Raw genomic sequence first — 14,200 nt, forward strand, 5'->3', positions numbered from 1 at the left:
TAAGACGTCAGGTTTTCTGCATCACGGGTTCGAACCTGCCTGCCTACTAACACTTTTTTCCTTTTTTTACATTTCCAGTCACCTAGGCAACGCCGGGTACCCATGCTAGTCTATAATATAAATCTCACCTGTCTGTTTAAATGTATGTATGTTTGTATGTCTCACAAAAACTTTCGATAAAGGCGACAGATTTTCACAAGATCTGTATCATTTTGAAGCTCAACCCTAACCCGATGACAACTATCAAAAAATTGGCCAAAAACATTCATTCCTTCACTCTCAGCTGGGCAATTTTCTGCAGGGAGGGTCGGTGTTTTCGCTGACATTTTTTGCAAGTCATTCAACCCTCGTGCCCACGACGTCGCATAAAAGACGTTATTTCGACTGCCCATGACATCACAACCATGGTAGGCACATCACGCTCACAATTTTCCATTTTTTTTTTTGCTCAACTAACACCCTTACACACACCTCCACTTTCTTTTTCGCCTTCGCGTCATATGGTCGAACCTGCCTGCCTACTACAACTTTTTTTTTTCTTTGCTCAACACACACCTACAAACACCTGGGCAACGCCGTGCACCCAGGCTAGTAAACTATATACAATTTTCCGCTGGTTTTTTCCTTAATTAGTTCGTATGTTACGTTTTGAAAAAAAAAAAACACCGAATACAATATTTGGAGACACAACTGCTTCAAACAGGCTAAATTTATGAAACTTGTCTTTAAAAAAGCCAGTATGGCAATCCTGGACAAGAATGCAGCCTAGTTTTCGAATATCATTAGAATACGGGAAAGGAACTCATAGTAATTTCAATATGCAGCAGTTTTTCACTGAAGAAAGAAGTCAACAAACTGTTACATACAAAAGAGAACATTGGAAAGAAACAGGAAAAAAACAAATGAAGAATATTGTCTGCCAAGAGGTGCTGGACTAAAGGAGTAAATTAAAGATTGTCTCTGACAATGTGATTTTATTCTTTGTATTGAACTATGTAGCACAATATTACTTTCTAAGCATTTATTGTAGTTATTAATTCATCATATTTGGATGCGTTCTATATTTAAAATACAATGGACATCATTTTCATTTGTTGCATGTTATTGGTTTTTCTATCCAAAAAAATATCAGCTTTGTCAAAAAATAATTCTTGATAAAATATATTTCTCATTTCATAGAATTTTCAGATTATGCTAGTATACAATAATTTTCATTAGATTTTCTATACTTATGGTATTGATCATTTTCGCCTTCAGTTTGTACCACTTAACAAATTTAATATAAAATGCAAATTTTGATTATATCCCATGGACACACACATACATATGATCGCTAAGAAAAAAAAAAATTTATTACACTAAATTTCATTTTTTTTTTAATTACACTAGATTTCATTTTTTTTTAATTACACTAGATTTAATTTTTTTAATTACACTAGATTTCATTTTTTTTTAATTACACTAGATTTCATTTTTTTTTTTAATTACACTAGATTTCATTTATTTTTAATTACACTAGATTTAATTTTTTTAATTACACTAGATTTAATTTTTTTAATTACACTAGATTTAATTTTTTTTTAATTACACTAGATTTCATTTTAATTACACTAGATTTCATTTTTTTTAATTACATTAGATTTCATTTATTTTTAATTACACTAGATTTAATTTTTTTAATTACACTAGATTTCATTTTTTTAATTACACTAGATTTAATTTTTTTTTAATTACACTAGATTTCATTTTAATTACACTAGATTTCATTTTTTTTAATTACATTAGATTTCATTTATTTTTAATTACACTAGATTTAATTTTTTTAATTACACTAGATTTAATTTTTTTAATTACACTAGATTTAATTTTTTTTTAATTACACTAGATTTCATTTTAATTACACTAGATTTCATTTTTTTTAATTACATTAGATTTCATTTATTTTTAATTACACTAGATTTAATTTTTTTAATTACACTAGATTTAATTTTTTTTTAATTACACTAGATTTCATTTTAATTACACTAGATTTCATTTTTTTTAATTACATTAGATTTCATTTATTTTTAATTACACTAGATTTAATTTTTTAATTACACTAGATTTAATTTTTTTAATTACACTAGATTTCATTTTAATTACACTAGATTTCATTTTAATTACACTAGATTTCATTTTAATTACACTAGATTTCATTTTTTTTAATTACATTAGATTTCATTTTTTTTAATTACACTAGATTTCATTTTTTTAATTACACTAGATTTCATTTTTTTTAATTACATTAGATTTCATTTATTTTTAATTACACTAGATTTCATTTTTTTAATTACACTAGATTTTATTTTTTTAATTACACTAGATTTCATTTTTTTTTAATTACACTAGATTTCATTTTTTTTAATTACATTAGATATCATTTATTTTTAATTACACTAAATTTAATTTTTTTATTTACACTAGATTTAATTTTTTTAATTACACTAGATTTAATTTTTTTTTAATTACACTAGATTTCATTTTAATTACACTAGATTTCATTTTTTTTAATTACACTAGATTTTTTTTTTTTTAATTACACTAGATTTCATTTTTTTTAATTACACTAGATTTCATTTATTTTTTAATTACACTAGATTTCATTTTTTTTAATTACACTAGATTTCATTTTTTTTAATTACATTAGATTTCATTTTTTTTTAATTACACTAGATTTCATTTTTTTTAATTACACTAAATTTCATTTATTTTTTAATTACATTAGATTTCATTTTTTTTAATTACACTAGATTTCATTTTAATTACACTAGATTTCATTTTTTTTAATTACACTAGATTTCATTTATTTTTAATTACACTAGATTTCATTTTAATTACACTAGATTTCATTTTTTTTAATTACACTAGATTTCATTTATTTTTAATTACACTAGATTTAATTTTTTTTAATTACACTAGATTTCATTTATTTTTAATTACACTAGATTTTATTTTTTTAATTACACTAGATTTCATTTTTTTTTAATTACACTAGATTTCATTTTTTTTAATTACATTAGATATCATTTATTTTTAATTACACTAAATTTAATTTTTTTAATTACACTAGATTTAATTTTTTTAATTACACTAGATTTAATTTTTTTTTAATTACACTAGATTTCATTTTAATTACACTAGATTTCATTTTTTTTAATTACACTAGATTTCATTTATTTTTAATTACACTAGATTTCATTTTTTTTAATTACACTAGATTTCATTTATTTTTTAATTACACTAGATTTCATTTTTTTTAATTACACTAGATTTCATTTTTTTTAATTACATTAGATTTCATTTTTTTTTAATTACACTAGATTTCATTTTTTTTAATTACACTAAATTTCATTTATTTTTTAATTACATTAGATTTCATTTTTTTTTAATTACACTAGATTTCATTTTTTTTAATTACACTAGATTTCATTTTTTTTAATTACACTAGATTTAATTTTTTTTAATTACATTAGATTTCATTTATTTTTAATTACACTAGATTTAATTTTTTTAATTACACTAGATTTCATTTTTTTAATTACACTAGATTTAATTTTTTTTTAATTACACTAGATTTCATTTTTTTTAATTACACTAGATTTCATTTATTTTTAATTACACTAGATTTCATTTATTTTTAATTACACTAAATTTCATTTATTTTTTAATTACATTAGATTTCATTTTTTTTTAATTACACTAGATTTCATTTTTTTTAATTACACTAGATTTCATTTTTTTTAATTACATTAAATTTCATTTATTTTTTAATTACATTAGATTTCATTTTTTTTTAATTACACTAGATTTAATTTTTTTTTAATTACACTAGATTTCATTTTTTTTAATTACACTAGATTTCATTTTTTTTAATTACACTAGATTTAATTTTTTTTAATTACATTAGATTTCATTTATTTTTAATTACACTAGATTTAATTTTTTTAATTACACTAGATTTCATTTTTTTTAATTACATTAAATTTCATTTATTTTTAATTACACTAGATTTCATTTTTTTTAATTACATTAAATTTCATTTATTTTTTAATTACATTAGATTTCATTTTTTTTTAATTACACTAGATTTAATTTTTTTTTAATTACACTAGATTTAATTTTTTTTAATTACACTAGATTTAATTTTTTTTAATTACACTAGATTTCATTTTTTTTAATTACATTAAATTTCATTTATTTTTTAATTACATTAGATTTCATTTTTTTTTAATTACACTAGATTTCATTTATTTTTTAATTACACTAGATTTCATTTTTTTTAATTACACTAGATTTCATTTTTTTTAATTACATTAAATTTCATTTATTTTTTAATTACATTAGATTTCATTTTTTTTTAATTACACTAGATTTCATTTATTTTTTAATTACACTAGATTTCATTTATTTTTTAATTACACTAGATTTCATTTATTTTTAATTACACTAGATTTCATTTATTTTTAATTACACTAGATTTCATTTATTTTTTAATTACTTTAGATTTCATTTTTTTAATTACACTAGATTTCATTTTTTTAATTACACTAGATTTCATTTATTTTTTAATTACACTAGATTTCATTTATTTTTTAATTACACTAGATTTCATTTTTTTAATTACACTAGATTTCATTTATTTTTTAATTACCCTAGATTTCATTTTTTTAATAACACTAGATTTAATTTATTTTTTAATTACATTAGATTTCATTTTTTTTAATTACACTAGATTTCATTTATTTTTTAATTACACTAGATTTCATTTTTTTAATTACACTAGATTTAATTTTTTTAATTACACTAGATTTAATTTTTTTAATTACACTAGATTTAATTTTTTTTAATTACACTAGATTTAATTTTTTTAATTACACTAGATTTAATTTTTTTAATTACACTAGATTTAATTTTTTTAATTACACTAGATTTCATTTTTTTAATTACACTAGATTTCATTTTTTTAATTACACTAGATTTCATTTTTTTAATTACACTAGATTTAATTTTTTTAATTACACTAGATTTAATTTATTTTTTAATTACATTAGATTTCATTTTTTTTAATTACACTAGATTTCATTTATTTTTTAATTACACTAGATTTCATTTTTTTAATTACACTAGATTTAATTTTTTTAATTACACTAGATTTAATTTTTTTAATTACACTAGATTTCATTTTTTTAATTACACTAGATTTAATTTTTTTTTAATTACACTAGATTTCATTTTAATTACACTAGATTTCATTTTTTTTAATTACATTAGATTTCATTTATTTTTAATTACACTAGATTTAATTTTTTTAATTACACTAGATTTCATTTTTTTTTAATTACACTAGATTTCATTTTTTTTTAATTACACTAGATTTCATTTTTTTTTAATTACACTAGATTTCATATTTTTTTAATTACACTAAATTTCATTGTTTTTTTTTAATTACACTAGATTTTATTTCTATTAATTACACTAGATCTTTTTTTTTTAATTACACTAAATTTCATTTTAATTATATTAGATTTCATTTTTTTTAATTACACTAGATTTCATTTATTTTTAATTACACTAGATTTAATTTTTTTAATTACACTAGATTTCATTTTTTTTTAATTACACTAGATTTCATTTTTTTTTTTAATTAAGCTAAATTTCATTTTTTTTTTAATTACACTAGATTTCATTTTTTTTTTAATTACACTAAATTTCATTTATTTTTAATTACACTAGATATCATTTATTTTTAATTACACTAGATTTAATTTTTTTAATTACACTAGATTTAATTTTTTTAATTACACTAGATTTCATTTTAATTACACTAGATTTCATTTTAATTACACTAGATTTCATTTTTTTTAATTACATTAGATTTCATTTATTTTTAATTACACTAGATTTAATTTTTTTAATTACACTAGATTTCATTTTTTTTTAATTACACTAGATTTCATTTTTTTTTAATTACACTAGATTTTATTTTTTTTTAATTACACTAAATTTCATTGTTTTTTTTTAATTACACTAGATTTTATTTCTATTAATTACACTAGATTTCTTTTTTTTTTAATTACACTAGATTTCATTTTTTTTAATTACGAAAGATTTCATTTTTTTTAATTACGAAAGATTTCATTTTTTTTAATTACACTAGATTTCATTTTTTTTTTTAAATTAAAGGAGATTTTATATTTTTTTAAACTCTTATTCACTGCAAACAAGGCATATCAACACTTAGAATGTATGGGATTACTACATTTGATGGAAATTAGAAAAAAAATTTTTATTAATAATTTTAATTTCTTGGTTCTGCTGTATTATTTAATCTCATGTATGGAATACTGCAACCACATTTGAGGCCATGCCATTCGAAGAACGCTTTCTTGCCCTGAAACAAGAGATGTTGCTCGTCATTCTCTATTCTAGCGTTATCACTATGGCGTGGACAACAGCATATTCTTTTCATTGTTTTGACTCTCGAGTGTGTATTTGTTGATATCTCATATGCTTTTATATAGAGTGATGTGGTTCTCCATTGATTAACTGTGTCGAATATATACTCAAGAGTCAAAACAATGAAAAGAATATTATGTGGTCATAGCCCTAGTTATCACCATGGAAGGTGCTTGGCTGAGTTTCAATCTTTAGTTCCTGCTCGCTTGACATTCACAACAAAAAGACTTTTCTGTATCAGGTGGAATTCAAATAAAAAGAATTTCTAATGACATCTACGGAACACATTATCAGGGGACTGCTTCCATGAAGATTACACATGATCGTCTTCAACTCATATAAAGCATCTTCTTAAGCAATCCAATTTTGTTTATGCCATTCATTGCTTTAGATTTTCTCGTATTCTTCATCATTCAACTCACAATCTCTACGTCTCATTAATCCTCATCCTTGAGTGGCTTTTGATCTTGAAAAGTGGTGACTCATTAATAAACAAAAAATAAAGAGGGGTGATGGTTATTATTTTTATTTTTTTTCACTGTCACTTCAGACTTGGGGCCGACAAAGACCACCTCGGACAGATATCCATGAAAGATCAAGAGGCCGCTGCTAAGAATCGTTCTAATTTCTGAGAAAGGATCTTGAATTCAACATATAAAAAAAGTTTTAGGTGATATCTGAGAGACTTGAAAGGATTCCAACTAGAAGTTATGAGGAAGTTTGTTGTGGATCTGATGATGTCAACAATGGTAATGTAGGAGTTGAGGAAGCTGCAGACGCAGCAACACACAGATCTTGCAAAAGATTAGCAGAGAATAGGAACGAGAAGAGATCACTTTCAGTTTCATTGAAAAGAAACATTCAAACAAAATTTCCTACAGGTCAGATTACAGTGCTTTTGGAATGATATTAATAAAGAAATAACCATGAATCATATTTCAGAAATTTTGAGATGAAGATTGTTATTTGGACTACGATTTTCATTTTGGTTATTTTCACATTTTTGACCTTGAAATTATATATATTTCTTAGCTTTATACATCAAATGGCTTCGTCTAAAAGGATTCTTTTTTAAAATTGAAATTCCTTATAGGTTCCCAAACATTCCAGAGTTCAAAAAGATGGCATGAAAGAAGGTCTAAGTTATGCTGTGAAAATAATAAGATAAGAATAGTAGAACACGTATTCCTTTGAGTACAGATTATATCATATCATTAATAAATTTACTAATTATTAAATGGAACATTCTGGTAGAAGATTCATAAATTAATTAAAATTGTTAGTATGAATAGTTGGGTCTAATGATTTTGCTTGATAAAAATTCAATATGGCGTAATGGAAAAATATAAAGGGATTTGCAGCTTCTCTTCCAATTTTCGGATTTTAATCATGTCAAATCACATTTCAATTCCTTTCGACGGATTGATTGTTGCTATTTCTTCTGATGAGTTAAGGGCATAATAGATTCACTGATTGATATAATAATTAAGTGATTGATTTTGCGCTACGAAACAGACACTGTTAAGTTAACTGAATTAAAGGAATAAATTATAAGATGGTCAACATCATGAATTTTGGAATATAACTTTTTGTCATTTATTCTATATATTGCTCTGTAATCACATTGAGCTTCTTAAATAAGGATTGATATATCATAAGAAAATATATTTCTACATATATATACATTCTTTTTTGTAAATAAAAACAATTTATTTCTAATTTAGACACTGATTATTAATCGATTCATTCTTTATATATGACTTTGCTTTTATTTAAATACAAATTCACTTTTACATATTGAACACAACAACAAAGTTTTCCGTTATAGAACATAGAAATATTTACAAAACAGATTTGACCGTAATACATGATGGAATACGTAGAATCAGTACAGTTAGTATAAAATATATTCGACAAATGTTTTGCTGCATCAGAACTCAGTGTGGTTAAATGCATACATCAACCCAGACATTCAAACCCTGAGCATTAATCAGTACAATTTTAGCCTCTGAGCTGACAAATCCGCTACTCTATAACTTTACAATCATATCCAGTTTAATGTCCATTTTAGATGCTTGGACAGCTTTTAGAAACTGACTTACAAATAATCAATCTCTGGCCATGTTTTATACAGCCCTCCTCTCAAATCCATTTCAATTACTTCCATGTTATCTTTAGGCTTCCTCTATATACATAACCTGCTACCTCAACTGTTCTACATCTACTATCCCATGAATTCTCATCCATTTTTTCAAGGTGATCATATCATCAAAGTGGCTGGTATACATCTCTCAATACTGTCAAGATTTAACTTTCCTTTGAGGTCATCAGATCTAAGTCTGTTCTCAATCCTAACATTACCCATCCATCGTATCATTTCACTCCATGTATTCCAAAACATGAATTTTATTTGGATTATTCTGAACTACTGATTTCATCTTGAGTGTTATTTTCACAACATTTTCAGTCAATGCAACTTCCAACCTTCTTTAGGCGTATCTTATTAAACTCAAGAAACTTTCTGTCAAATTCTGAAGTTTCTACAAATGAATGGAACCATTTATTTATTAAGTTACGGAGTAGCATGTTCTCGTTCCATCAACCATAACTGGATGGAAGTCCTAAGTAATTTGCAATTGTATTTAGAGTGTCACTGGTACTGAGGATTGAACCTTTAAGCTGCAGAAGAGTAACTTACAGCTAAATTTTACTTTATCTCTTATGCTATTCAATAGAAAAATTCCCCAAGTTCGACAAGATACATCTGAAGAAGGTCAGAGGTTACATCGACTGAAACGTAAAAATAGCACTAAAGATAAGAACAGTAGTTTGAAGAATCCAAATAATATGAATAATCAATTCTTATCTCAAAAATTCAAAAACATAGATTTTATTTTATTTGTTTACATCTTTATGATATTGATAACCAAGAAGATTCAATTATTTTAACAGAGGAATCTTGTCTTAAAAAAGAACCATCATTTACACAACTAGAGTGCTCCGTCCATAAGGGAGCACTCGTACATAAAGACAAATGCAAATGAAACTTACTGTCCTGGCTGCCAGTTTCAAGATGTCTGTTTCTGGTTTGACAGGAGTTTCAAATGGGCAAAGTCCTTTTGGATTCTCCATCGTTGTACTCTCAATCGCTTCACCAGAAAAGAGTTTTGATGTGCTTACACCAATTTGCGTATTTCCATCAATCTCCGTTTCGGGGTTGAAATCCGATAAAGAGTAACATCCACGAGTCAGAGACGCTGTAGTGTGGCCAGTCACAGCAGCATTCAGCACCTGCAAGAGACAAATGAACAAAAAGTTTATTTTATGCAAAGACTAAACTACTTATGACACCTAACGTCATTGCTTGTTATATATATTAGTCATGGGACGATTCCAATACAAATACTAATCCCAATTCTTTAAAAACTTCCACATATTTAACTATAAAGTGGTTATACATTCCCAATTACAGTAAAAATTTGCAATTGTGTTTTGAGTGTCAACTGTACTGGGGATTGAACTTTGAAAAAAAAAGCATATTCAATATGCAGATACTTTCCAAGCGTAAAAATACACTTTTAGTGGATGATCTATAGATTTTAGTTTTACTGGTAATTGAAAATTAATAAACATTATTTTATTATTAATACCAGTAATGAAAAACTTTCTTTTAAACAAAATCAAATATAAAAAAAAAATATTTAAAGGAATCATTTTTAGCATCAGATAATAGACACAAATTTTTCCGATTAATCATCACAACACTTATTAAATTCATCTCATTTTTTTTTACGGTTGGTTGTCTTTTAAATAACAGCTAGAAATATTGCTATATACATGTATTACTGAAGATTAGAACAACATCAGTACCGTCAGTTTCCAATTCTAATAAACAGGACCTTATTTGATTTAATTTCAATTCTTATTATTTTTTACCAAACTCAGCATTTTCACCTGCAAATTCTGTCAATATTTGGATTCCAAAAATCAAAGTATAAAAATTAAAAACCTACTGTCAAACGGGGTAAACAAACAGAATTGGGAAATTTTCATTGTTTAAATGCATTAAATGCATAAAAGAAAAAATATATTGTCTGTAATTTCTGATTAAGACTCTTATACGAGTTCGAAATTTGAATTTTAAATGAATAAATATGTCTACTTATATAAAAAATTTGCATTTTAATTGGTCCCTAAGCCATTATAATATATATATATATATATATATATATATATATATATAAAGTGACCATGTCTGTATATGTGATGAAGTGTCTACCAAAATATTGTCAATTTTTGGTTTTCAGATTCAAAACTTGATATATTAAATTTGTCTACTTATTAAAAAAAATCTGCATTTTGATTAATCTCTTAACCATTACATATAACTTTGCGTTACATTGGAATTGTCAATTATTCCTTTAAAAGTTAAACTTTCACAAAGAATAATGGATGATTTCAGATAAAGAGAGAAGGGATTTATGATCGCATCATGAGTGATTTTCATAAATATTTGGAAATTCTAGAAAGAAAAATAATTTTTATAAATGCATAAAATATGTTTATAAATCAAATTACAATGCAATATTATGAAAATAAACAAATAAATATTTGTTTAAAATTAATATTTCAGCGATAGACGCCATCCTCAGAATTTTATACATTTTTTTCTTTTTTTTTTTTTTCCTCGCCAGGATGGTAAATTGGAGAAAAGTTTGTAAAGAATCAGTGTGTTGTTTGTCTGCAGTGTTATTTTCAAATGAAAATATACACATATATAACCAATAATAACCAAATGGATCGTGGGTGGTCTAGTTAATAAAATAATTTATAACATTTTTAGTAATAATCAATTTTTATATAAAAATAAAGATAATTGGACACAGGCTAAAACACTGATACTCACTTTAAACACCGTATAAAGTAAAGATTTTTCTGTGCCGGAAGTCTCCAGCAGGAGATGCATAGGCATTCGGACACACCATTCAACTGTGGTGAACAACATGGATTCTAGCAACTGAAAAAAAAAAAAAGATGACATAAAAAGATAAATTTTTAATTAGAGATTAAAATAAAAAAATAAGTACATTTGTGATCAATAATTTTTATTCTATTCAAAACATCTGTTTTACCCATCAAATATACAAGCTATTATATATGTGCAAGCGACATTCACTCTAGGCGAGTTTAACTGGATTCCTCCAAAGGAGGAAGTGTCAAGAGAACATTAAATTCATAAGCAGCCCCCAATCTTATGTATATCCTAGTCAGGATAGATGACATTAATTTTCTGCAGTTCTTGCAGGGAAGTGGTGATGTCCTCCTACATACAGCACCCAGTATTATCAAATGGTTACCCATCTGGTGCTGACTAGATTCAACATTGCTTAACGTCAGTGATCTTATAAGAACTGATGTATCAATATGATTATGCCATATAACAGACAAGTTATTAGGCCGTATTGATATAAAAACAAAAAATGTGAATTTCAATCAATTTCATTGATTTTAATATTTAGTTCTAATCAATATTTTTTTTTTTTTTTTACTTATACATAAAAGTCACAAAAGTATTCACTCCTTAATTAATATGTAAATTTACTGTCACTCAAATGACTGAGTAAGAAATTTAATAAAATAAAAAAATTTTTTATGTAAACCGGGTGTAAATCATACTTCAAGCATTTTCGTTAGATAATTTTCACTTTCATTTGGACATTTTCAACATGGGTAACACAAGACAGATGAGATAAGTTGTTTTCTTTTTACTTATTTTGTAATTTTTTTTTTTTTTTGGATGATGAAACTCTGATGCATTCTTTTTTACTAAAATATGGTTTAAGTAAAGATAATTTCAACTTAAGAATTTAGTATTAAGCAAAATTAATAATCCACAAACAAAAATATTGTAAAAAGCAACTGTTTACTGTTTTCGTTTACTATGGTAAAATTTTCTAATTTCGTTTTTACTAAAAAAATATGATTTGAATAAAAATAATTTCCATTTTATTGAATACTAGCGAGGGGTACCCGGCGTTGCCCGGGTGTTTTTCGGGGTATGTGAAAAAAAACCGGAGACTGTGAAAAAAAAAAACAGGTGCCCGTGAAAAAAAAAACGAAGCCTTCACGACGCACAGTTGGAAAATAGTAAAGTGTTTAAAAAAAAAAACAGGTGCACGTTTTTGATTGACGTGACGGCGATAGGTATTCAGCAGTTAGCATTTTGTGCGGGACAGTTTTGAATGAGGTGAATAAATCGGTTTGTTTGTTTTTAAAAACCCGCTCCCTGTTTATTAGGAGGAGCGAAATGAAAGCTACAGTCTGATATGACGAAGTCTACATTGAACAAATGTGACTTAGCTCCCTTGAGACAACTGGCTTTCGACCTGTGATTAGAGTCGAGTTTCGCTTTTTTTTTTATACCGAAAACCGAATGTAACGTGTGCCGATGCGGGAAATGTCGAACAATTAAGTTTGAAAGTCAATAAAATTAAATAGACAGGCGAGCTCCGTGGTTAAGTGTGAGATATTACAATTTATAGATGATATAAAAAGTTTTAAGAAGTTGTGAACCGAACAAACGCTTCTCTGAAAGAAGCCTTTTGTGGACATCGAGGAAAAGCGTACATACCTACATACATACATACATACATTTTCACTTTTATATATATAGATGCAGAAGTTAATTTCTAATTTCAATCACTTTTTATTTTGATAATCAACATAACGATACAGTAATTCATAACATCTGAGAACCATGACCCACATTCAGTTCCAGCATCACAATTAAAAAATCCTATTTTAAAAAATAATTGTGAATTTATATCCAACGTTATGTTAGAGACAGCTTTATAGTAATATCCAGCTAACATACTGTCTAACTTCTGCCGTGGCTGCAATAAGAAGTGGTGACAAGGAAAATCAGTTCCTCCACTTTTATTGTTCTTCAATATTTCTATTGTGAAGCGATTTATTGAAATAAATTATTAAAAAAGGACATTATTGAAATGTATACAAAAACTGACCTTATACAGATAAAAATAAAACAATCTTTATTTGCACTTTTAATAACAAAATTAAAAAATAAATTTTATTTTATTTGAAATTTTATAAGAAATGTTTTCGAAATTATAAAAATTTCTTTTATTTTTTTTTGTTAATTTAAAAACTAAGTTATTCTATTTGGAATTTATATAATAAATGTTTATGTTAGTATAAAAATTATTGAAATCAAAATAACAAAATTTCAATCATTAAAAAATGTATCTAATATATAATATTCCGAAAATAGTTTTAAAAGATTTTTAAAAAGTGTTTTCAATAATTCTTAAAAAAAGAAAAACAAAAAAAACTAATTTCAATAATTTTTAATTAAAATAAGACCGATGATTATAAAAAAAAAAGAATGATCAGAAAAACGTTATTAAAAAAAAAAAAAAAAAAAAAAAAAAAAGTGTATGCTCAGGGGAAATATAAGTGTGAGAGAAAAAAAAGTAAAGGAACTCATTTGCCTTGTCACAACTTCCGATAGCAGCCATACCTGAGGTTAGGAAATATGTTACCTGACTATAATCAGACATATATATATATATATATATATATGTATATCTATATATCTATAAAAACAGAGATGTGTGTGCCACAGACGATTTCTGATTGGTTGATCCAATAATCACATCTCCTAATAAACAATGGTTTCTACGCT

The 14,200-nt window shown here is 24.9% G+C and overlaps 1 protein-coding gene across 14 annotated transcripts in view; it reads right to left on the reverse strand.

Moving 5' to 3' along the window:
- Nucleotides 1-14,200, reverse strand: part of LOC145260287 (ral GTPase-activating protein subunit alpha-1-like) — a 476,501-nt gene that overhangs the window by 247,391 nt on the left and 214,910 nt on the right. For all 14 annotated transcript variants that reach the window (XM_080118139.1, XM_080118137.1, XM_080118136.1 and 11 more), the window contains 2 exons: nucleotides 11,402-11,512; nucleotides 9,547-9,786 (listed from right to left, as the gene is read on the reverse strand). In XM_080118139.1, the coding sequence (XP_079974265.1) occupies nucleotides 9,547-9,786; nucleotides 11,402-11,512 (351 nt within the window). The remainder of the gene's footprint in view (nucleotides 1-9,546; nucleotides 9,787-11,401; nucleotides 11,513-14,200) is intronic.

This window comes from Euprymna scolopes, chromosome 36 (assembly GCF_053919585.1).
Source record: "Euprymna scolopes isolate OS-2025 chromosome 36, ASM5391958v1, whole genome shotgun sequence".
Classification (NCBI taxonomy): domain Eukaryota; kingdom Metazoa; phylum Mollusca; class Cephalopoda; order Sepiida; family Sepiolidae; genus Euprymna; species Euprymna scolopes.